The sequence below is a fragment of the Malaclemys terrapin genome, chromosome 3 (genome assembly GCF_027887155.1).
Source record: "Malaclemys terrapin pileata isolate rMalTer1 chromosome 3, rMalTer1.hap1, whole genome shotgun sequence".
In the NCBI taxonomy this organism is placed as follows: domain Eukaryota; kingdom Metazoa; phylum Chordata; order Testudines; family Emydidae; genus Malaclemys; species Malaclemys terrapin.
The window spans coordinates 177,234,931-177,260,208 of NC_071507.1; the positions used below are offsets into that span (position 1 = coordinate 177,234,931).

Genomic DNA, 25,278 nt, shown 5'->3' on the forward strand with positions numbered 1-25,278 from the left:
TTCGTGGGCGGACCGGAAGTTGAGGCCGGGTGCTGGCGAGGGACACACCGAGTTGCCAGTTGTTCGGCATCGCTGCGCTCGCTCCTCCCTTTCCGGGATGTCGGCGAAGAGAAAAGCCGAGGCCATGATCCCGGCCGAGGAGAGCGACCAGCTGCTGATCCGGCCCCTGTGAGTGACAGCGGACGGCGGAGCAGCAGGGCGCTGGCGGGGGAAGGGGGGTAGCGGGAGGCGGGGACATGGGGCGGCCGGCGGCGGCGGAGGAGGAGAGTAGCAGGGGGTTGGGGCACTGGCCGGGGAGGGGGAGCGGCAGGCGGGAGCTGGGGCGCTTGGGGGATAGCGGGAGGCGGGGACATGGAGCAGTTGGAGGCTGGAGCACTGGAGTCCCTTCAAACATCACCTGCATCAACATGGTGTCGCAGACCTTAAGTTTGTGGCACAGCATTAATGTCGTGTTAGTGTGTCTGGAGTGACTGTCAGAACATGGGGCAGACCCCCCCCCCCCCCTAGTATGTTCTATAATTAGTCTTCGCCAGGCCAGTGACAAATGTGAACTCCTGGATCACTCTACCAGTCTTACTATAGCATCACAGACATTCCCCTTAAACTCTCCAGTCTATCTTCAAAAAGAACAGGAGTACTTGTGGCACCTTAGAGACTAACAAAGCTTATGCTCTAATAAATGTGTTAGTCTCTAAGGTGCCACAAGTACTCCTGTTCTTTTTGCAGATACAGACTAACACGGCTGCTACTCAGAAACCAGTCTATCTTGCTACCCAGACAAACTGGACTTAGTGATAAGATGGTTACTTACACCAAACATCACATCACATTTAGGTTACTTCCAGTCCCAAGACACCAGTCACTCCGGATCAGTTAGTATCCTAGACCTTACACAAAGAACTAGTTTGGTAGCCCATTCCATAGTAAACTAACTAAAGGTTTATTAGTTAAGAATAGGAAATAAGAGTTATTGAGAGGTTAAAATAGGTAAAATATATTAACAGATGAATCACACTTTGTAATTCCAAATGGAGGCAGTGATGCAATAAACTGCCAGTTTACAAAAAGTCTTTTCAGGGTTCCCATATTATCTCTGGGGATCTCTACTTTGCGTCTGGTATACTTCCCTGTAAGAGTCCAAACAGTCCAGAGAAATAGGATCTTTCCTTGAATACATACTTAAAGCTTCTTCTCACAGAAAACAAGCTGACAGGGTCACTACCCCTGTGGGCTTTTCCTTTGATGACAAAGAGTAAGGAATGCATTTTGAGTCTTTGACCTCCAGTCATCACACACAATGACCAATTGCTTTGAAATTAACACTTTTCTGATAAAATTCTTCATTTGCATTCCACAAGGCTTCTTTCTCGTTTGATGGGTTATTTAGTTACAGGGCTCTACGCAGTTTAAATGATTGCTACTACATTATAACAGGATACAGCTAAGTAAAAACAATGCAAGTAACATTCCATTAATTTTCATGAAGTTTAAACAACAAGTACATTCTTCAACAAAATCACTCTGATCTATATTACTACACAAGTGAATTGGCTTGGGGCTCTGGCATGAGCTGACACCTGGTCTGTCAGTGTCACAGTGTCTCCTTCATAATCTAGACTCCCAGGTGTTTCACTCCACAGATCCACTGAAATGTAACCATCACTAAGGTTCCGTGTTTGTCACGGAAGTTACAGATTCTGTGACCTCCGTGACTTCTGCAGCAGCTCGGGCAGCCTCTGGGCATGTCACACTACCTGCTACTGGGGCAGTCTTGGATCCCCCTGTCTCCCCCACAGTAGGAGTTTGGTGTGGGGCGGTCTCAGGGCTGGGGATTGGGATGTGGGGTGGTGCTTACCTGGGGGGAGCTCCTGGAAGGGGGATAGAAACCCCCCTTCCCCTAGCTCCATGTGCTGCCTCCGCGTGAAGGCAGCACCCCCGCAGCTCCAATTGGCCGCAGTTCCCAGCCAATGAGTGGCAGTACTGGGGCTTGGGGCAGAGCGGAGGCAGCATGTGGAACTAGGAACTGGGTAGGGAGCCTGCCCCAGCACCTGCGGCACCCCCTGGGCTGCGAGTCCCCCACCCCAAGCACCTGCGATGCTTCTCCAGCTGTGCCCCCCTCCCTAGCACCCAGGCCATCCCCCATCTGAGCACCTGCAGGCCACACACCTCAAAGCCCCCCCAAGTTTTAGTCAGGGGTATATAGTAAAAGTTATGGACAGGTCACGTGATCTATCCATGACTTTTACTAAAAATACCCATGACTAAAACGTAGTCTTAACCATTACTGGTGTGTGAGGGCAGCAGCTAAGCAAACAGCATGCTGTCCAGCAGTTGCGGAGTGGGGAAAAGAGAGATTGAGGTAAGACTTATATTAGACACAAGTTTAAAGAATCCACGACTCCTTTTAAAGTCCATGTAGAGTAGACAGCACCACTGTTTTTAAAGTCTCCTGTAAAAAGCCCACACACTAACTTCTGATTATGATGGTCCCTTGTGGTCTGAGTCTATGAACTTGTGTGGGACTCACTTTGGGGCTGATCCTGAGTTCTTCCTAGGATACTCTTGCACCTTCAGGTGCCATGTCTTCCCAGCATTGGATCCTTTCTATCTCAGATAAAAGACTTGTGTCAGGATTTTAAACTGATGGCAAGGAGTCCTAAGTGTTTTGGACTGGTTGCTTAGACTCAGAAGAAATCACCTGCATATAATTGTCAGCATAATAATTTTTATGATGCTCCATAAAATGTTTTCAATATGTTATAAAATTGAATATGAGAATAAAAATAGAAATGATATAACTAAAGGAAAAGGCTGCAATATCAGCTTGGTGAGATCCTTGTCCACTTAAGTTTAATGGGTCTGTGCAATGGATTTATAATAAGATTCAAGTATGGATTAGATTTGAAATAGCTCTTTGTGGGGTATTTTTTTAAACTTGTATAAAGCACAGCTTTCTTTCTTTATAACATTTTGCTTTGAGCAATGCCAGAACATTTGAAGATCGGCAGTTGAACACCAACTGTGTATACTTCAAGGCCTTGTTTACACTAAAAAGTTTTGTTGGCAAAAGGCAGCTTTGGTCGACAAAACAGTGGAGGTGTATACACTATAATGCTCCTCCTGCTGACAAAACTCTCCTGCTTTGTCAACAAAATAAAACCACCTCAACAAGAGGCATAGTGCTTTTTGCAGCAAAGTTAGAGCGACAGAGCATCAGTGTAGACACTGCATTTGTTATGTCGCCATAACTGGCCTCCAGGAGGTATCCCACAACGCTCACCGTGACCGCTCTGCTCAGTTTCGAACTCCACTGCCCTGCATCCAGCTGCACACGCATGCGCCCCATCCCTTTCAAAGCCCTAGGAAGTTTTGAAATTCCTCAGCATGGAGAGCTCACATAGCCACTGTCCAGCTGAGCATGCTGGCTTCCGGCAGCAAACACACTCCTGCCTGGACTACAGCGGTGGGGGTGGATCTCCTTGGTCTGTGAGAGAACTGTAAGGGAGTCATGGAATCAAAACAGTAATGCAGAATCCTGCTTTCCCCGGGACTAGAACCACAGCGGCAGGGGTAGCGGGGGAAAGACTGCTGTGCTGTGCTGAGTCAGGGAGGGAGGTGTGGGCTGATGTCAGGGTGTCCACCTCCCCCTACCTGTGTACCATTCTCCTCTGGGGTGGGGAGACAAGGACACCAGCTGTCTGTGCACCAGCTTCTGCCTCAGGACTGGTTGTTTGTGGCTGCTGTCTGAACTTGGGCTTTGTCACTGGAACCTGAACACTGTAAAAAAGCCACACCCCTGAACGTCAGAAGTTTTGCCAATGAAAAGCACCGGCGTGAACAGCGCTTCGTTGCAGGAGAGCTCTACTGCCAACAAAGCTACCACCGCTTGTTATGGGTGGAAGTTTTTTGTCGGTGGGAGAGCTCTCTCCTGCCAACAAACAGCAGCTACACTGCGCGCCTTTTAGCGGTATGGCTGTAGCAGCACAGCTGTGTTGCTAAAAGGTGCTTAATGTAGACATAGCCTTAGAACCAGCGTGCAGAAACACTCACTCTCCCCCAGCACAGAGTCTGTCTCTCTCTCTCATACACACTCCTCCCCATACACTCTCTGACACACTCCCCTAACACACACTCTGTCTCTCTCTCTCTCTCACACTCTTCTCCCTCCTCCTGCACACACACTTCTGTGGTCTTGTGTTAGTGTTCAGCAATGTCATTTTGGTCATATTACCGAGAGCTACTTTAAAAACTGATTTAAAATGTGTTACTTTTCAGGCACACACAGCAATCATTACAAGGTTCATAGCATAGAGCAAACAAACAATGCCAGGCTCAACACACTACGGCAACACACATTACGGTAGCTTAGTGTTAATATGCTCCTTCAAAGCATCCCTCAGCCGAATAGCCCCCCATTGGGCTCCTCTTATAGCCTTGTGTTCATAACGCACAGCACAATACTGAACAGCAGTGAAGGATCCGTGCTTTCTGACAGAGATGGCCGGGTTGCAGGTTACCAGGGCAGTTGAAAAGCAGCTGGTAATCTAGTAGGATACCCATGGAACAATTGGATTGAGAAAGCCCTTATCATGTGACACTGCATCTGCCCCCATGAGGCATTGGAAACCTGTCCCAAAGCACCTTGTGGCCAGTTGCACAGTGGGATAGCTACCCACAGTGCTCTGTTTTCTGTCAAAGCAAGAGCTGCTATTGTGGATGCACTCCACCAACACAATGAGCATAGTGTGGACATGCAACAGTGATTTAATTACAGCGGTGGTGGTATGTTGGCGTAACTTGTGTTGACAAAACTCTGTAATCTAGACCAGTGGTTGTCAACCCGGGGTCAGAGATCTTCCAATTGATACATCAACTCATCTAGCTATTTGCCTAGTTTTACAACAGGCTATATAAAAAGCACTATCGAAGTCTGTACAAACTAATATTTCATACAGACAATGACTTGTTTATACTGCTCTATATACTATACACTGAAATGTAAGTACAATATTTATATTCCAATTGATTTATTTTATAATTATATGGAAAAAATGAGAACGTAAGCAAATTTTCAGTAATAATGGGCTGTGACACTTTTGTATTTTTATGTCTGATTTTGTAAGCAAGTAGTTTTTAAGTGAGGTGAAAAACATGGCGGTGTGCAAAACAAATCAGACTCCTGAATGAGGTACAGTCTGGAAAGGTTGCAAGCCACTGGTGTAGACAGGACCTAAATGGAAGTGAACTAGTTGAAAGGACTGTAAATGCGTCCTGTTTAAATTTGTTTGCAAACTTTTTAACTTTAACAAAAGCTGTTACCATCTAATGGCTGTTTCTTGGCCTGTGTAAAATAGGTTTGGTGGTTTCAGTCCAGTTGGCCAGTGAATAGGTATCCACATCACACAAAACGCTATCATAGTTGGCACCCTTGGAGTTTCAACAAAGAGACAAGAATTCACACTGAGCTCCCATTACAACCCTTGGGTGCTAAGAGACATTAGGTGACTTCACTTTCCCTCTCCCTTTTGTTCAGTCGCATTCATTGAAAGGTACTTCGTTTATTTCAGAGGACAGCAGATACAGGTAGCTGCTAATTATTGGTAAAAGAAAGAAGTAAAACTCGGACTTTCAGCAAACATTATGCTAAGGCATGTGAGGCTAGAAAAGAAAAGGTAGTTTCTTTAGAAGAATCCAAAACAAGTCATGTGGGAATAGAGTTCTAGGGGTAATGAGTTTATTTAACAAAAAAAGTATTTTGACTGGTAATTCCTGAAACTACCAAAGGATTTGAAGCAGCTGGTGAGGCTATTAAGCAGTTAAAAGCAAATCTCCCTCAGTCATGCAAGAAATATTCTGTACAAAATGCATTGTACAAATATGTTAACCTATCCTAATCTGGAAAAAAGAAAAGCAGTGACACCTCTCTCATAGAATCGTAAGAATTACTGTACTGCACTGGAACAGACCCAAGGTTCACTGAGTGTCAGTGTCCTGTCTCTGACAGTGGCCAGCACCAGACCAGTCAGAGGAAGGCGTAAGAACTGTACAGCAGAGAGATCTGGGATAATCTGCTCCCCATGTTAGCTCTTTCCCTGATCCCTTAGAAAGAGGCTTAAACCCTGAAGTCTGAGGTTTGATCTCCCTTCCAAAATTGGGTGTTCCTGTTATCCATATAAACATCTGATCCCTTTTTGAATCTTGCCTTTGGATAAGTGATTTCTACAATAGTGTAACTGGATGACTTTAGATACATCAGGAAACAAGTGCATACTTGTTTAGGCTTCCCCTTTGTAATAATTACATTAATACTGACACTTTAGTTTCTTTAGTAATAAACGAAGAAACAGAAAAAATGTTAGATTTATAATTCAAAACTTTTATAGTTCAAAACTGCCTCTCAGCATTGAGTGCTGAAAGTTGCAAAATACCATAACTTAAATGGCCTTTCGTAGCAAGGGAGTTTGGGCTGAGGTAACAGTGGAGAAGGAGCCGAGGGATAGGTTGCCCACCCCTACATGGTACTGTCGTCATATGATTGTGCTGAATTTAGTGGTGCATAAGGAGCTGAGCTCTCTGTTGCATCACCCTCTGAGAAGCTTGATCTTTCTTTATCAGTTTCTCTCTTCTTACTTGTGTTTTTTTTTCAGCAAAACGTAAGGCGTCCTTGGCTATGTTACGTGTCTTTCTTTGCGAAGTGCAGGATATTATCTCTCTTCTTACTTGGCATCTATCAATTTTTATGCTCTGGAGGCTTGACCCATGCCACCAAATTGCAAAGATGAACTTGAGAGTAGATAAGTTATGTCACTGCTAAATGACCCAAACTATTTGTACTCCTTTATCAGAACAAAGTATATGAATTATTAAAGGGTGTGTGTTTGCCAGTGTGGTGAAAAAAATATTTTGGAGATGAGTTAGCTTTCAAAACAAATGTTCTCAGCCCAGTCCTTTTTTCTCACAGTTGAAAGCATTGCACATCTTTAGGGAAGTAAAATCATAGCTGTGTGGGAAAAGGGGAAGTATTACTAACACAGAGAGCCCTTTATCTTGGAATTTTCAAAGGCACCTATCGCCACAATAGCAAACATTTCAAAATTTTAAATTGTTCTTTACTAGAGTAAGCCTGTGTCAAGGGCTGATATATTAGTACAGATTACATTATACAGTACTGAAATGGAATGTCTCAGCCCATCAGAATGCAGGGAGGCTGCATAGCTATGGATACTTAATGTTTAATTCCCCCCCAAATTATGCAGTTCCCTATACTATGTTATTTCATAGAGTTTAAGGGCAGAGAAGATCATCTAGTATGGCCTGGATAGCACAGACCACTAATTTTAAGACAGATACCTCAATATTAAGCCCAAGATTTTGTCTTGGGTGTGAGGTTTGTACAATGTCGGAATGGTTATTTCTCCCCATACAGTATGAAAATCTTTGACTGACAACCATTAGCCAATCAGAGTACTGGTATTTGCATAATTGCACAAGTTCTTTCTTATTTTCCTTGCTGTGAATATGCAAAACATGTGAATCTACTTGGGCTATTGTAATCCCTGTCTTTGGGTTGGCTTCCTATTCAGAATTTTCAAGTTGCTTGTTATCAACAAATATACCACTTCTGTTCTTCACTTTTCTGACAGAAACAGAAAATCTTCCTGTACATGTGAATCTAAAGGGTGTGCGTGGGTAAGAACAGCACACCAAAAGCAAGGAGATGAGGGCTGACACTCCACTGAAAGGGAAAGTGGCTTTAAAACATAGTTTAAATCCCTTATTCATCTTCCTCCTTCCTCTGATTTTTACCCCCTTTCTTTTGTACAGATCCCTGAGACACCTGTTTCTATAATAATGGCCATGTATATGAGTGTTCATTGGCTTTTTTACATTTGGGGAATCCCATCTTTCCTTCCCTAACATAAAAACCTATTGCAATTACTGAGGACAAGCACCTTACTTATCTGTAGGGAAGAAACTGCATGGCAGTGGGGAAAAGAAATGGTGAAAGGAAAAGCAAAAAGAGCTTAATTATTTTAAAACAGTGTACCTTTCAGTAGTTTGACAATTGGTTTTGCTTTTTGTGTTTTTTCTCCTTTCGCTGAAAATTTTGTGTCTAATAAAAGAAATCAGTATAATAACTTGAGGGCATTTCCTGTTAACTCTGAAATAATTCTGTGCTGGGCTAATAGTCTCTGATACCTTAAATTCATTCAGCCTAGGATACAGTTGTTCTATTATAAATAGAAAGCACCCTCAAGTTATCAAAATATTTCAGGGGTAAGTTTGCTGTAAGCATTTAGATTGCTTTAGCCCAGGTCAGCAACAAGCATTCATTTGCCATCCTAGAGAAAAGATACCAGTCCTTTCCCAAATTTAGGTCTTCTGTGCTTTAGTCATGGACAGGATCTCAGTTTCATTGAATGAAATGTCACTGTTCAGTTAGTTTAAATAGTGATTGGCCTTTCATTCTACAGTCGGATTGTTAAACAGTAGAATGATGAGTTCTGCACATAGGCATCTAAATGCACTTAAAACAGAGATGTAGTTAACTGTGTTTAGATACGGTGGGTGGTTTTTTGTTTTTGCTAACTTTGTCATGGATTTCCTTTCACAGAGGTGCTGGGCAAGAAGTAGGAAGATCATGCATTATTCTGGAGTTTAAAGGAAGAAAAATAATGGTAATTACTTGTAAACACCTGAATTACCAGGATCTGTTGTAAAAAGCTATTGTGTGTTAAATCCAAGTTCCTCACAAAAGTCTGGTATCGATGTCTGCCTTTCCCTAAACAGGCAAAGTCTCTGGTTCCCAAGAGCAATGTTACCTAAAGGATGTGACCTATTATATGAGATTTTAATTTAGTAATAAAAGATGTGTATAAATCCTGAGAGAAAATTCGGGTATCTATTTATGTATAAGTGTAGGTGATATGCTCACAATCTAGTTTTCAGTGGTGTCTGAGCCTAACCTTTACTTTGTTCACACAGTTGTGTGTGTATGCACAGATGCTCTGTTTGCTTTTCCAGCATTAATGCCTGTGTACTCAGGTGATAGAATCCACACATGAAAGGCTGTTCACTTATGCTGTCAACTGTTACTATTGGAAAAGTGTGGCTAGAGGCTCGTGTAGGTACAAAAATGCACATGCAAAGGCTCAGGTCTGAAAAATAGGCTCTCAAAAGGCATTCAGTTTTCCACTGAAGATAAGTCACCTACACAGATACCCTAGAGCAGGAGTGGGCAAACTATGGCCTGGGGGCCATATCCGGCCCTTCAGACGTTTTAATCCAGCCCTCGAGCTCCTGCCGGGGAGCAGGGTCCGGGGCTTGCCCCGCTCTGTGCGTTCCGTGGCTCTGCGCGGCTCCCGGAAGCAGCAGATTGTCCCACCTCTGGCTCCTACGCATAGGGGCAGCGAGGGGACTCTGCATGCTTCCCCTGTCCCAAGCGCCGCCCCTGCAGCTCCCATTGGCCAGGAACCTTGGCCAATGGGAGCTTCAGGGGCTGCGCCTGAGGACGGGGCAGCGCACAGAACTGGCTGGCTATGCCTCCGCGTAGGAGCCGGAGGAGGGGCATGCCACTGCTTCCGGGAGCTGCTTGAGGTAAGCACTGCCCAGAGCCTGCACCCCTTACCCCCTCCTGCACCCCAACCCCCTGCCCTAGCACTGATCCCCTTCCTGCTCCCTGAGCTCCTCGATACCAGCCCAGAACACCTCCCTGCATCCTCAGCTCCACCCCAAAGCCCGCACCCCCAGTTGGAGCCTTCACCTCCCTCCCTCCCCACACCCAACCCCCTGCCTTAGTCTGGAGCCCCCTTCCACACCCTGAACTCCTCATTTCTGGCCCCACCCCCTCCTGCACCTCAACCCCCTATTTTGTGAGCATTCATGGCCCACCATACAATTTCTATATCCAGATGTGCTCCTTGGGCCAAAAGGTTTGCCCAACCCTGCCCTAGAGTCTAGCTTGGAGTCTAATATATCACAATGTGTCAAAAGCTGTGAATAAGCAAAATGAATTTTTCCCGCATGACACTCGCTTGTAATGATGCCATAAATTTGTGTGTGCTTATTCATTTTTATAGGTTTTTAGTAAGAGTTTTAATTATTTTTCATCACTTTTCAGCTTGATTGTGGAATTCACCCTGGCCTAGAAGGAATGGATGCCCTACCTTACATTGACTTGATAGATCCTGCTGAGATTGATCTCCTCTTAATCAGTCAGTAAGTTGCATTTAGAACACGAATTAATGCTTGCTTTGAGTTCTTGCTCTAAGCCTTGTTGACTTCCAACTTTTAAGAAAGGTTGGGGCCAGATGTCATCCAGACACTATTGGTGTGATGAAAGGACAGTAGTTCCCAATATTTGTGTAGTGTGAACTGTTGCCTAATCTGTTGATTGCATATTGATTATATTACTGATTTAGTTTCCCCAATTAGCAATCTGAAATTTGACTGGTTCTTGTTCCAAGATCAGACCCAGTATTATCAGAATTAGTATTCAGTTGGGAGCCTTGACATACAGTTACAACACTCACATTTATTTATAATAGTTTTATTAATACAGTTAGCAACTTCACAAACACCCAACCCAGCAAAGCAGGTAGAGATAATACAAAATGAGCTGAGCATCCATAGGCTTACACCATCTCTTGCAAAACAACCTGAAGTGTTAGTTATCTTCCTCATCGTTCCCCTCACCATCATCAGTGGTTGTCATCCTGGTATCTCCCCAGGTACACGGGCTGGGATACAGCTTTTATAATGTGTTATATTGAGATCACTGGGCTTAATGCATGTTCTGTAGGGGTTTCAGTCCCTTTTTCCTTATTTGTAGTTCCTTTCCCTACTAATATTGGGGTGCCCTTCTCTATAGGTTATTAATCCTTTTACATCAAGCTTATTAGCATATATGTCAATTAGTTACCATGGCATTCTTGTGGTCAGACATCTGCTGATGTCTCTACCTAAAAATATTCCGGGGTGGTATAAACTAGCATCCTGTGATTACCTATCATCAGTTCAGTCATTACAGCATTCCATCTTATGATATTTTATGATCTAGTGTTACGCTTGGTTAGCTACTTATGCTAAGGATTTTTGGGCCTTATGCCTTAATTAGTTTAGCTAAATTATTGTCTTACAGGCCGTGAGGCTTGCAAGCTTATTGGTTTGTTGCCTTAACTTATACCTGTGGCTCACCCAGGAAATACCTGTAGGCTACAAAACTACTACTTAATGTCATGGACCTCCTCCATGCCCATTGTGACCTCGTGGCCACCCTCCCCTCCCTTTTGTGATCACATAACATCACTATGTCAACTTCAGCAATTGTTTGTGTCAAAGAAATATTAGGAAAGTATTTATTGTATTTTTAGCTATCTTTAATGGGAGTTGGATCAGGAGTTGAGAAGATACCCATTGACTTAAAAGGGTGTTAGATTGGGCTGATAATGTGACTTAGCACCTGGAAACAAGGATAGTCAGCCCTATGTGACCAATTAGCTCTCCCGGGACCACCAGTGCCCCACAGACCAGAGTTTGAGAAATGCTGATACAGGGGTTACAGAGGCATTCACTCAGATACTTTGTGTACGGTAATTAAAATGCACTTGTTGCACCTTTATCTCAAAACCACTGTTTTAAAATTAGCATCATTAGTAGGAATGACCAAATTGTTATCTAGTATACTACTAAAAATATTTCAGTGGTTCACTTCTAATCTGTGGTGGCCCATGTGCCAACTTTGGGGCCACTGCTATTCGCTTTATTCTGTCGTCCTTTCTGTGTGTGATGTTCATTCTCTTCCCTCCCATTATCAGTCCTTTTTCTTTACATGCAAGAAAACCGTAATTGTAAGGTTCTATAGGTAAAATTTATCAAGAAATGCAGATGGTAAAATGCAAAAGTTAACTTTTCTCTATTGCATTTTAATGTATCTTAGAATATACAGAATGCATAATGCAGCCCAGTTAACATTGCTGATGAAACCCTAATTCCTGTGTTTCCTGATTTATGTAACATTGCATTAATGTAGTAAATTAGTGAATGGTTTGGCATTTAAAAAAGATGGTTGAAATCCTACTCAGAGGAGGTATCAATGGTTTGCTGTCAAACTGAGATGCTGCATCTAATGGGGTTCTGCAGGGGTCAGTCCTGAGTCCAGTACTAGTCAATATTTCATGACTTGGACAATGGAGCGTATGCTTATAAAATTTGCAGATGACACCAAACTGGGAGGGTCGCGCGCACTCTGGAGGGCAGGATTAGAATTGAAAACAACCTTGACAAAATGGAGGATAGCTCTGAAATCAACAAGATGAAATTCAATAAAGACTAAGTGCAGAGTACTACACTTAGGAGAAAAAAATCAAATGCAGAACTCCAAATTGGGAATAACTGGCTAGGCAGTAGTACTGCTGAAAAGGATCTCAAGGATTACAGGTATCAGGGGGTAGCCGTGTTAGTCTGTATCTACAAAAACAACAAGGAGTCTGGTGGCACCTTAAAGACTAACAGATTTATTTGGGCATAAGCTTTCGTGAGTAAAAACCTCACTTCTTCGGATGCAGGAGGATTACAGGAGATCAGAAATTTAACAGGAGTGATGCAATTGTGGAAAAGACTAATATTATTCGGGGGGGTATATTTAACAGGAGTGTTGCGTGTTAGAGATGGAAGGTAATTGTCCCGCTGTACTCGGCACTGGTGAGGCCTCAGCTAGAGCACTGTATCCAGTTCTGGGCATCACACTTTAGGAAAGATGTGGACAAACTGGAAAGAGTCCAGAGGAGAGCAACAAAAATGATAAAAGATTTAGCAAACCTGAGCTATGAGGAAAGATTTAAAAAAACGGACATCTTTAGTTTTAAGAAAAGAAGACTGGGGGAGTGGAGAATCTGATAATAGTCTTCGAATATATTAAGTGCTGTTATAAAAAGAAGTGTGATCAATTGTTCTCCATACCTATGAAGGTAGGACAAAAAGTAACCAGTTTAATCTGCATCAAGGGAGAGTTAGGTTAAATATTAGGAAAAAAATTCTAACTGTATGGGTAGTTAAGTTCTGGAACAGGCTTCTAAGGAAGATTGTGGAATCCCCATTATTGGAGGCTTTTAAGATCAGGTTAGACAAACACCTCTCAGAGATGGTCTAGCTTTACTTGGTCCTGCCTCAGTTTAGGGGGCTGGACTTGATGACCTCCCAAGGTCCCTCCCAAACCTACATTTATATGGTTCTGTGATTTGTATTATGTGATATTAATGTAGTAACTGTATTCATTTGTCCGTTTTAAGTTTCCATTTGGATCACTGTGGGGCTTTACCATGGTTTCTGCAGAAGACCAGTTTCAAAGGAAGAACATTTATGACTCATGCTACGAAAGCTATTTACAGGTGGCTTCTTTCAGATTACGTCAAGGTTAGGTAAGTGGACACACTGGTTGTTTCTATAACTCCCTCCTGAATTACTGCTCCTGTCTGTCCAGTGGGGGAAGTGTGTGAGAAATGATGCAATGACTTGAGGGGCTTTGAATGCAGTTTGTTATATCTTATATTTTTAAAAGACCACTGTCAGTTTAATAATCATATGTAAATTTCTTTAAAAGTTCACTTACTTAGGTTACTAATAACATTTAATTTATAGCATTAAAAATGAAGGAAAATACATCTAATTTACTTTTAATTATTTGTCATGTTTACTTTTTGCATTTCCTGAAGCTCTGATAAATGGAAGTAGACAAGTTAATTTCTAGTCAATTTCACTTTTAGGTCATAATGTTTGGGCTGCAAACATGAAAGGGGAATTTTGTTTGTTTATCTACTTTTTTTAAAAACCCACAAAAATCAAATTGTTTAAAAGTCCAGTGGAAATACAAGTTTATGGAAACATTTCCTTTGATCTTATAAGATGGTTTGTATAAAACCTCGACTTTTTTTGGTCCAAATTTGAACCTTTCGGCTATTTTCATAGTTTGAGATTAACAGTGAGCATGGTATTATATTTATTATATTAAATTATACATTTCAAATGTTAACTATATTGGTATTGTGTTCAAGTATATAGGATAGTTCCTTTTGGTCTAACTCCCATGCCCCAAACATATATTGCCTGAACTGTGTGTTGGGTGAGTTTATTAGTAGGTAAGTCTGTAGTTTATTTTTGCTCTCTTCCAGAGGCATCCATTCCCTGAAAGGTCAAACAGTAATTGTCCCTTTGCATTACTGTAATAGTTATTATATAATGTCAAAAGTAAACATTAATAGAGATGAGATTGTGTCCCTGACCTGTATGCAAAATTTTAGGGTGCTTTGCATACATAAGCATGTTAAGTGGCTGTAATAGGGGAGTCTGTGGAAGCAAAGTATTTGTTTGCAGAAAGTGTTAAGCAGCTTCTTGCCTGAAGGAGGTAATAAAGCAGCTTTAAAAATTTTGTATTTACCTCTTGGTGGCAGGAATTATGGGAAAGAGATACAAACTTTGGGAAAGTGGTCCTGTAATCCTTATCTAATATACTTTACTCTGAGCCTCACCTCCTGTGGGTACAGCTTGTGAGTCACTTAAGTGGAATACATGTCTGCAACTACTCAACGAAGAAGAAACTCTTACTTACTGTAACTGTAATTCTTCGAGATGTGATGCAGACATGTATTCCACAGCAGCAGATGGACATATCGTTGTGGACTGACCACCAGTGTAAGGAGTTGAACACCTGTGTCGGTACCTGTACTTGATCTTTCATTTGTTCCAGACCCTTAATATAAAGGCTTGAAAAGATGTCTGATCTGTGACTGTGCCCAGGAAGTGATCCCTATACACGAGACCTGGAGTCCTAGCAGTTGGCGGTATAATTCTATGATGGATCTCCTGTGGCTCTGGAGCAAGATGATAATTCCTGGATTTTCTGAAACCTTTCTAATAATGGGTAGATCCTTGCTATCGAGGTGGCTATTTCTGCCACTAGGCGGTTTATTCTGGTGGATGGAACCAGGGAACTTTTCTTGGCATTGATGAGGAAGCCATGCACCTGGAGGAGACCTGATTTGCTGAATATACAGTCTTTATTCAAAGACAGGGCGATCCCCTGACGGTTTATAATGTTCCTTTTTACTTCCAAATGGTTTTGATTGTTTGAAGTTGTCTTTGATAGTTTTCCATTGACTATTCTGAGATGCAATGAGGGTAGAGAATTAAACCTTGTATTTCATCACTGGCTGATCGGAGAGAGGTGAAAACTCCCTCATACTTGAATGGGCCAGCACTGAGATATATGATTCCTGGTGACTAACTTTTGTTCCAAGACCGTAAGGTATAATTTTCAATATAGTTACATTATTCCTTAGATATTACACTTGCACAAATCTTGCAATGATTATGAGTATTGAGAAATTACAAGCTTTCAGGAGAGATCTCACGTGCTACTTTTCATAGCTAAATACCATGGAAATTATATATTAGGTGTAGTGAGTTTGTCAGGTCTGAGATGGGAGATGCTTATAAAGAACCCTTTGTATGTTAACACCAGTGGGCCTCTGTGTCCCAAGTAGAACCTGAAGAACATTTATTTTGGTAAACCCCCTTTAACACTGCCATATCCAGAAGATGAGACATTTCATTCTTGATCAGATTGTGTTTCACTGCATTGTTGGAATTGGGTGATTGGATGAAGAACCTTTAGACTGGAGCCCACAGCTTGGGGGAATATCCCTGGCTCATTATCTTCCTGACTCATTTTTCTGTGGTCAATGAGCCATTCCTCTAGGAAATGTGAAATTCTGTCCCCTAGCTTCAGTTCTGGACAGAGGCCTACACAATCTCAGTCATAAAGTGGATTGGGTGGGTGAGCGGCCGAGGTCCCTCTGGGCTTCCCCCTGGATCTCAATTCTACTGTTTTTTCCCTTGGAGAATCTGTTGTCTCTTTGCTGGTACCGGTGTGGCTGTCCCTTCGCTGTTACAAAGAGTGAAAGGAGTGCATGTGTCTGAAAGCCGATTAATGTACTCTCTCCTTAGGGCACTTAGTGGGGCAGGATGAGATTTTGCAGCCACCTCCTTCTCCAGCCTTTCTCCAAAAATGAGGGAGCCTGTCAACTTGGCCAAGCATAGAACCTGCCTAGAGTGAATGTGCACTTTCTAGGGACAAAGCCCTAGGTGGCATCTAGTTACACTAAAAGCCATGGCTCGGGCTGAGAACCCCATTGCATCTATTGAGGCATCAGCTACAAAAGCTGTTGCTAGGGAGACTTTCTTTAAAATTGAACCAAAGTCAGGGTGATCTCTTTCTTTAAAGGTTTTGAGATCTTCCAGCTAGGAAAGATGCTCCTGCAAAGCAGGGAACTGCCAGAGACACTGGGACGGTGGTGGAGGAGTCTTCAAAGTCATTTTGAGAGTAGCCTCCATCTTTCTGTCTTGTGGTGTCCTTAGTGTAGAACTCCCCCTCTGAGAGAATAACCATATCTCTGGCGAGGGACTCTGTGGCAGGTCAGCCTTCGGTATCAGCAATAGATCCCTTTTGGTTCTTGAATGTTATGGAGCCTGAAGTTGCTCTTGTTAATGCGCTTCCCCTTATAAGGCTTGTTCCACTCATCCCTAATCACTTCCTTGAAGTAGGAGTGAAGGGGTATCACCACCTCAGGGGTGGATTTTGAGGGGACCTATTTACTCTGAGGCTTACTCTCGAGAGCCTGCTCAGGTTGGATTTGAATTGTGGAAACAACCTTGTTGCACATAGCTTGAAATTTTTGAGGGGAGAAAAAACTTTGCTGCATTTTCCACCCATCCATTCACATTCAGAGCCAGACAGCTCACCTGCCTCGGTGCCCTGAGTCAAGTTGTCGGGGTCTTCGTCACTTTTTGAAGCCTCTCCCTGGTCTGCACTGGGGTTCCTGGTCCATTCTTCTCCCACTGGAGTTGTGACTGCCTAGGTGGATAGGGGACTCCACCTGCCTGTTTGACTTGCAGCCCTAGGACCGGTTGGCTGGATGCAAGCTGTGCACAACTCACTATCTGCCAAAACTAGGAGATTCACAAATAGAACACTGCTTGGATCTAATCTTGTGTTTTCTTGGCTGCTCTGCCATGCCTTCAAGGGGCAGAGGAGCTGGACAGGATGCTACAGCAGAGGCTCAGAGAGAATTAAATCCCTGAGGGAGGAGGACGAATGTCGGAGAGGGAGAATGTTGTTCTCCACTGCTCAAAAACTGGGCAGAAGCAGCTCAAATTGAAAAAGAGCGGGATCAATAGCAACCACCACTGTCTGCTGCCATAGAGGCAGAGAAACTGGTGGCAAGTGGGAGCAAAGAGGGTCTGACCAGTGTGTGGTGCCAAAATGCTGATCTGCCTCCATGAAGTTGCAGACAGAGGAGTGCAGCCCTCATGTCCAGGATTGTGGGAGACACTGGTCTGCTTGGTTACGTGCATATATTTGTTCCTCCTTTCTTCATTATTCTTGTGTATCTTGGGAGAGGAGCCATCTTTTTTTTATGACGTTAACAGCCCTGAACATAATTTGGGAGTTCAACAAATATTAATTGTACATTTTGCAATTTCACCAGATAGTTTAATTTTAACAAACTAACAAAAGGTCAGTTAGGGAAAAATGCTTAATGGACCAGTGTATTATGAGAGAGAAGGTGGGTGAGATAATATCTTTTATCTTCTGTTGGTGAAAGGTCAGATATAGTATCTCTATCACTCCTAATCCTCAAAGGAAACCTGCACAACATTTTCAAAAGACTAGGCTGTGAGCTTAAATTCATAACTCTGCTAGACACTAAAAACGATGGACTGAATAGAGACACTGGATTTATGGCTTATTGCAACAATCTGTAACCCACTAGCCCCCTCCTCTTTATCTTATGACTGCAGAGGTGCTAACGAGCCACTCTGTCTTAGAGCAGGTCTACACTACAGCAGGGATTGAGCTCTGAGATCAATCCACCAGTGATCGATTTAGCAGGTCTAATAAAGCCCCGCCAAGTCGACTGCAGATCGCTCTCCAGTTGACCTCTGTACTCTACCCTTGACAAAAAGAGTAAGGTAAGTCGACGGGAGATTTTCTCCCATCGATCCCCCACGGTGTAGACCCCGCGGTAACTCGACCTAAGTTATGTAGACTCCAGCTACGTTATTCACGTGCTGGAATTGTGTAGAGTAGGTAGACTTACCGCAGTAGTGTAGACATAGCATTAGAATGGTGCCTTGGAATGTGAGGAAGAGAGCCTAAAACACTAACCACATATGCTAAACAATCTGTTCCACTTTGCATTTAGCTGTGAAGCTTGGAGAACCTTTCCCAGCCCTGTAGAAGAGCTCTGTGTGTCTCAAAAGCTTGTCTTTCTCTCTAACTTAGCTTGGTCCAATAAAAGATATTTCCTCATCCATCTGGTCTCTAATATCCTGGGACTGACAGGGCTACAACTACGCTGCATACAATGTATTATGAATCGTAAGACTAATATTATACAATGGTATTTACATGAATGACAGAATCTGAATCTGGGAAATATGTCATAATTAATGTATGCTAACTATCCTCCACATAGATTTAGCGAAGCAGTATGTGGTATCCCTCTCCACACTGGGATCAGATGTATGATAGATATAGCTATCGTTAAGTGTAGTTTTCCTAACAGGCATAGATAAGCTTTTTTTGTCTGTGAGAACTGTGTTATGATCTGGTTACTAAAGCAAGCTATAAGTTATATTTTTATTACACCCCTACCCCGATATAATGCGAACCGATATAACACGAATTCGGATATAACCCCGTAAAGCAGTGCTCCACGGGGGCAGGGATGTGCACTCCGGTGGATCAAAGCAAGTTCAATATAACATGGTTTCACCTATAAAGCGGTAAGATTTTTTGGCTCCTGAGGACAGCGTTATATTGAGGTAGAGGTGTATTTGTATTAAAGTACTGCCCATTGGGAACCCTTTGTGCTGGTAGTACAAGACACTGCTTTGTATGAAAAAGGTAGTTTAATGTGGCTTTTCTGAATATATGACCTGTTCATACTGGTTAGGGAAATAGTGTTAGAAACCAGGGCTCTAGCTGGTTCAATATTTTTAATTTGGAAGGAATCTGCAATTTTGAATGCGGATCTTGAGTTACAAAATCTATCAAAGGAGCACATCTGTAATTATTCTGTAAAGTAAACCGGTGAAACTAGCTGATACTTGGCCATTTCATTTTCATACAGCAATATTTCAGCAGATGACATGCTGTACACGGAGACAGATCTGGAAGAAAGCATGGACAAAATTGAAACCATCAACTTTCATGAAGTAAAAGAGGTGGCAGGAATCAAGTTCTGGTGTTACCATGCGGGCCACGTCCTGGGAGCAGCCATGTTTATGATTGAAATAGCTGGTGTGAAGGTATTTTTTTAATATAGAGCAGTAACCCCTTGTCAAAAAAATTTATTATTAGTTTTTAAGCATTGGCAATGAGTTCAGAGCTCAAAATATGAAAATAGGCAAGAAACCTCAAACCAAGCACACTGGAAGACCCAGAAGGAGGCTTTGTCTTGAAGTATTATTTTTAATCAGTTATAGCTGGTGAGTGACAGCAGTTTTATTTAAGTGAGATAGTATATGTGGGCTTCATGGAAGAGGTGAGTTTTAAGTATGTGGTCTAAACTTGGAATGATTTAGCACAGAGATTACCAAACTGGTCTGCTGAGAGTTGGCTGGTCACCTGTTGCTAGCTGTCCTTGCATCCAGTAGTTAAATTGCATTAAAAGGCAACTTAATCCATAAATACTTTACTTTCCCATATCTGTCTGTCTGTCTAGGAACTTCACTAGTCTCCATCACCATAGTACTACAGTGCCTCACATTAATTAATTAATCTTCACAACACCCTTGTGAGGTAGGGAAATATTCTTTTTCCCATTTTTATGTACAGGGAGCTGAAGCACAGAAAAATTAAATAATTTGTCCAAGGTTATACAACAAGTCTGTGGCCGAATCAGATGTCAAACACAGATTTGAGAGTCCCAGTTCAGTATCTGGAAAGGAAAACCAATCTTCCTCCCTATAAGCAATTTCTAAAATGTCCACAGGCACACTAAGAAGTGATCACAAATGGGAGAGGAAATGTTTTGTGTAGTTGCAAATGGAAGGTGGTGATCCACAAGGTAATTTCCCTATTAAGATATAGTTTACATTATGAAAGTTTGAAAACCTCTGGCTTAGTAAGATTCAGAAAGGGTTACGAACATATATTGAGAAGACTCTGGTTAAATAGCTAGAATAAAAATGAGAAGAGATAGTGGTCTTCTTGCTGATCATCACTTGGTGGTGGGAAGAAACAGCCTTTCTTCTGTTGTGTGTATTGCTCAAATTATTATTTTTTATATGTATTATGTTCTGTGCTTTCTCTTGAAGCCTGTGGTATAGGCTACAGGATAGCAAGCTACACAGACCATTTATCTTTTCCACTGCTGGTCATCTGTGTTCTTATTCAAGCTTTTGAGCATGATTTGTATTTAAACTCTCTTCAAATGAGTGATGGTAGGATACAGCATGTTGAAGTTATGAAGTGAAAATCTTGTAATTCACTCTGTTTGGGGCTCAATTTGCCCTTCACTATGCAGTTAGGAATTGATCTGAGAGGGACCAATGAATTGGAGAGCAGGATAAAGACCTTAGAGAAAGCATTTTAAATTATGGGTTTTCCTTTAAAAATAAGTGTGCAGTTTTCTCAGTTTAAAGTAATAATGTGGAAATATCAGTCTTTAGTACAACGTAAATTAATTAAAATAGTTGCTGTTGTTCATTATGATGTTCATTATGCTGATATTCTCAAATGGAAGCTCTTGAGTTTTTTAAGTTCTTAATGGCTTGTGTACTGGTGCAAAACTCTAAAAATGTCACTTTTGTAACAGAAAGGAGGAACTACAAAAATGTTGATATTTATGTTTATAGCTCCTTATATATACTGCTTGAAATCTTTCAGTCATTGCAATTAGGATTTGTTTATTGTATTCATAATAAAACATATAAGCACAATGTATTTGAAGCAGTCTTCAATACATTCAAAACATTTGAACCTTTTATTATAAATCCTTGAATATTAGCTTTGCTAAAATATTAAACTTTTCCTCTACAAAACATGTTGTTAATATCTTTTTGCTGACTTAGTCATTCTGTCTAATTACAGATCTATTATTTTTCTTTCTCTGTCACAGCTTTTATATACAGGTGATTTCTCAAGACAGGAAGACAGACACTTGATGGCAGCTGAGATTCCTAATATTAAACCTGATATTCTTATCATTGTAAGTTTCGCACTGTGATTTCTTTAAATTAGTAGTTGGGAGTGTCTAGAAGGAATTACTAAGATCTGAAGTGAGTGTCAAAATAAAGGTAGAAGCTTGATGGTGACATGTAACTTTAGCAATGTGCATTATGTGTCCCTTACAGCCAGGCTGCAGGGGAAATCATTACAGTATTTAGCATATAATAACTTCTGTATAGTATGTTTCAGGCCAGTCTCAAAGCACTGTCCAAAGCTCTGTGTCACTTCTCTAACCTGTGTAAGCCCCAACTTTGTCCCAGAGGTGTGCCCAGAAACCTGCTAGAACAGGAGTAGCACAAGAAGGAAGTCATTCCAACCACAACAGTTGCAGCTACAGCAGGGATTATGGGCAGGGCACAGATTAATACCCCTTTTCTTGCAAGAAGTGCTGAGGGACTTTTAATGAATACACATAGAAAAGACCTTGTTTTTACATCTCTGCAAGAGAGCATCTCCAGCATCATAGTGCCTCCTACCAGCATAATGTTGCATTGGTTCAGTATTGATTCAAAGAAAAGAGTGGAATCTGGTACTTTACCTTTGGGATTACATATAGATTCTGTCGACTGTTTATAGTTAGGGCCCTACCAATTTCACAGCTGTGAAAAATGTGTCAAGGACTGTGAAATATGCCCTTCCCCATGAAATCTGATCTCCTCCTTGCTGCTGGGAGTGCCCCAACCAGGGGGCTCCTAGCTGTGAGTCCTTGCAGGGCTGAGGAGGACAGGATTTATCTTTTTCTTGCATGGCAGCTGAGAGGGAGAGGGAGATCAGACCCACCTCCGAGTGCCTCCCCCTGCTGCAGGAAGCTCCCTGCCCAGATCCGGAGGTTCCTGCAGCTGGAGGAAACTTGTGGAGGTGGGTACGATCTCCCCCTGCTCCTGGAAGCGCCCCAGCCAGAGGGCTCCTGGCTATGAGTACCTGCTGGGCTGGAGGCGGGACAGGACTTGTCCTTCACTTGCATGGCAGCTCTGGGGGGCGGAAAAGAGAGGGGGGGAGATCAAACCCACTTCCAGGTACCTTTTGGGTTGGGAATCCCACAATTCTAACACTGAAATTTCAGATGTAAACACCTGCTAACGTAAAATTGACCAATTTTACAACCCTCTGGCTGTGAAATTGATCAAAATGGACCATGACTTTGTTAGTGGCCCTATTTATAGTTTTCAGAGTAGCAGCCGTGTTAGTCTGTATCCGCAAAAAGAAGAACAGGAGTACTTGTGGCACCTTAGAGACTAACAAATTTATTAGAGCATAAGCTTTCGTGGACTACAGCCCACTTCTTCGGATGCATAGTGGGCTGTAGTCCACGAAAGCTTATGCTCTAATAAATTTGTTAGTCTCTAAGGTGCCACAAGTACTCCTGTTCTTCTTTTTGCCTATTTATAGTGTTAAGAGCTGCCTTTCTGCTGAAGAAATACCTTAAGGCTCCAGACTGAGACCTTGTCTAGACTGTGGATTTGTCCTGATTTCAGTCACTGGCGTAGCTGCATTCTTACAACCGCTAGTTTGTTCTGGTGGAGTTTATCCTAGTTTCAGGCAGGGTAAAGAGCAGCTTTGCCTGTCTACACTAGGGATTTTCACTGGCGAAGCTGCATTGGTGGCTGGCCACAAATGGCTGAAATCAGGGCAAATCCCCAATGCAGACAAGGCTTTAAAGAAAGGGAGGGTGGGTCACCTCAGTGCACCAAAGTACAGCTCTGGCTACCAAGTCAGGTTCTTCTGCTGTTGTAGTTTTGTCTCTGAGAGTCAGCAATGCCTGTGTATTTGTTTTACACATTTGGGTGAGCATTTCTGGTTTAGGAAAAGCAGCATTTAAAAAACAACCCTGAGAATAGTATCAAAATGCTAGTCTTTTCTCTGCTGCCAGAGTCTGTCCTTACAAACAGACTCTGTTTTCACAGCAATTTTCTAGTTGTTGTTTTTTAAAGCAAACTTAGTACCTGAATTCAATGCACTCATTCTCCCTACAATTCATGTCTTGAGCAAAATCAAGTGAGGCTCATATATGTGATGCATTTACAGTAGGATGGAAGATTTAACTGTAAATAGAAGTTCTGTTTCAATAAGATAACCTCAGTATTCTAGTCAGCATTTTCTTGTTGACTTTGGAGAAGAGTATAATACAGTGATGGGCAACCTGCGGCCCATCAGGGTAATCTGATTGTGGGCCATGAGACGTTGACGGTCCGCAGGCACGGCCCCCCGCCGCTCCCTGGGGCCGCGGTTCGCCATTGTTTTAATAATAGCTCTGTATGTACTTTACTACTTAGGAATCCACCTATGGTACCCATATTCATGAAAAAAGGGAAGAGCGAGAAGCAAGATTCTGTAACACTGTTCATGATATTGTAAACAGAGGAGGTAGAGGTCTTATTCCTGTCTTTGCCTTGGGTCGTGCTCAAGAGCTGCTTTTGATCTTAGGTATGTATCTTCACATCATTTAACACTGAATGAGCAAAATACAGTGGAAATTTTTTAATGGCTGTCCTTTTATGTACAATAAGTTTGTATGTATGTATGTATTTATTTATTTAAACAAGTCTTTCAACACCTTTGCAGTGAGCTAATGACTTAAAAATCCCAGGGTGACTTGAATTAAATCAAGATGACTTAAATCAGTGACTTAAATCACCAAATGGAAAGCCTGAATTTAAATAATTGATTTTAATCAACTTTTCCATTTGTACTTCAATTAGTGTCTAAAGAAAGGTGCATTCTCATTCGTTGACTTAACCATTAAAGCGTGTTGATTTACAACTAAATAGATCCTTTACACAAGATTTGGGACATCCTTTTTCTCCAAAAGACTGTATACTATATCATTACTTAAGCAAATATATATTTTAATATTTTCTGATTCTTATTAATTGTACATTTTTAGTATGTTAGAAAATTGTGAATGATGTATTGCTTATTTACTAGATAACTAGCCTTTTGGTAATGATTTGTGTCAAACTGCATTAGGATTGTAATTAAACACACAAAACAGCATATAAAATGTATTTGTATTAAACAAAACAACCTTTAATGTTTTGGATACATAAACTTCTCTTATCAAGACATATTTCACATTTACAACTAATGATTTATTAAAGAAACAGGGATTCTGTAGCCAATGAACTAAACTGATTATTTCAGAACACCCTGGGAAATTTTTCAAATATGCCTAAATGCAAGTTACTGGAGCTTAACTTCCTACTCATCTACGTCCCTTAAAAATGAGACAAGTCGTGACTTAGGCTTTTAGATCTCATCCCGTCCCTTCTTGTTTTTATTCATAGACTAGAAGAAGGAGACAACTTTTCCTGTTTTTTTAACTCCCAATCAACTTCGAATTAATTAATTCAGATTAAGAAAACATTCTTTCTGTGCCTACAGAAGTGACTACTGTTGTCAGATACTGGTTTAGCACTTCAGCAAATTCTGGTTCCAGGAGCTTAACTAGAGACTTCCACCAATACAGTGCTGTGACTTTCTTACAAACATCATCAGTAAACATGTTCTGCTTGAATGATTCATCTCCAGTTCTGAAATTTAGTATGGGTGGCATGATTGATGGGTGATTATTAGATGCCCATGTTATAGCAGCAGCATCTTCTACCCTGGTAAGTTGGGTTGAGAATATTGGTAAGAAAATGAGGAGGAGTAAATGCTTGATCCATCTGCTTCTTTACTGCCTGCAGTTTAACTTTGTGGTTGGTATTTCTTTCTTCAATGTCTCTTGAAGTTTTTTCCAAATTTCAAAAGCGTCGGCAATATTACAGCAATTGTTCTGCAATTTGTCCAAGGCTATGGAAATAGGTTTCAATATATTCAGCATATCTACTACATTTCTCTTTAGTCCAATGGTGACTACTTGGCTGTTCCATCAATTCTGTCACAATTTTCTTCACAAATTATCATCAGAATAGGCCAGTTCATAATAAATAGCTCAAAACAGTCAGCCACTGAATTCCATCGTGCATCTTGGGGGACAATTAAAT

At 41.8% G+C, this 25,278-nt stretch overlaps 1 protein-coding gene across 1 annotated transcript in view; it reads left to right on the plus strand.

Annotated features, from left to right (window-relative positions):
* Positions 1–69: 69 nt before the first annotated feature.
* CPSF3 (cleavage and polyadenylation specific factor 3) overlaps positions 70–25,278 on the plus strand; it is a 49,357-nt gene continuing 24,148 nt past the window's right edge. The window contains exons 1-7 of the mRNA XM_054021909.1: positions 70–168; positions 8,615–8,678; positions 10,121–10,218; positions 13,290–13,418; positions 19,191–19,368; positions 21,183–21,272; positions 23,566–23,716. Coding sequence (XP_053877884.1) covers positions 98–168; positions 8,615–8,678; positions 10,121–10,218; positions 13,290–13,418; positions 19,191–19,368; positions 21,183–21,272; positions 23,566–23,716 — 781 coding nt within the window. The 5' untranslated portion in view covers positions 70–97. The remainder of the gene's footprint in view (positions 169–8,614; positions 8,679–10,120; positions 10,219–13,289; positions 13,419–19,190; positions 19,369–21,182; positions 21,273–23,565; positions 23,717–25,278) is intronic.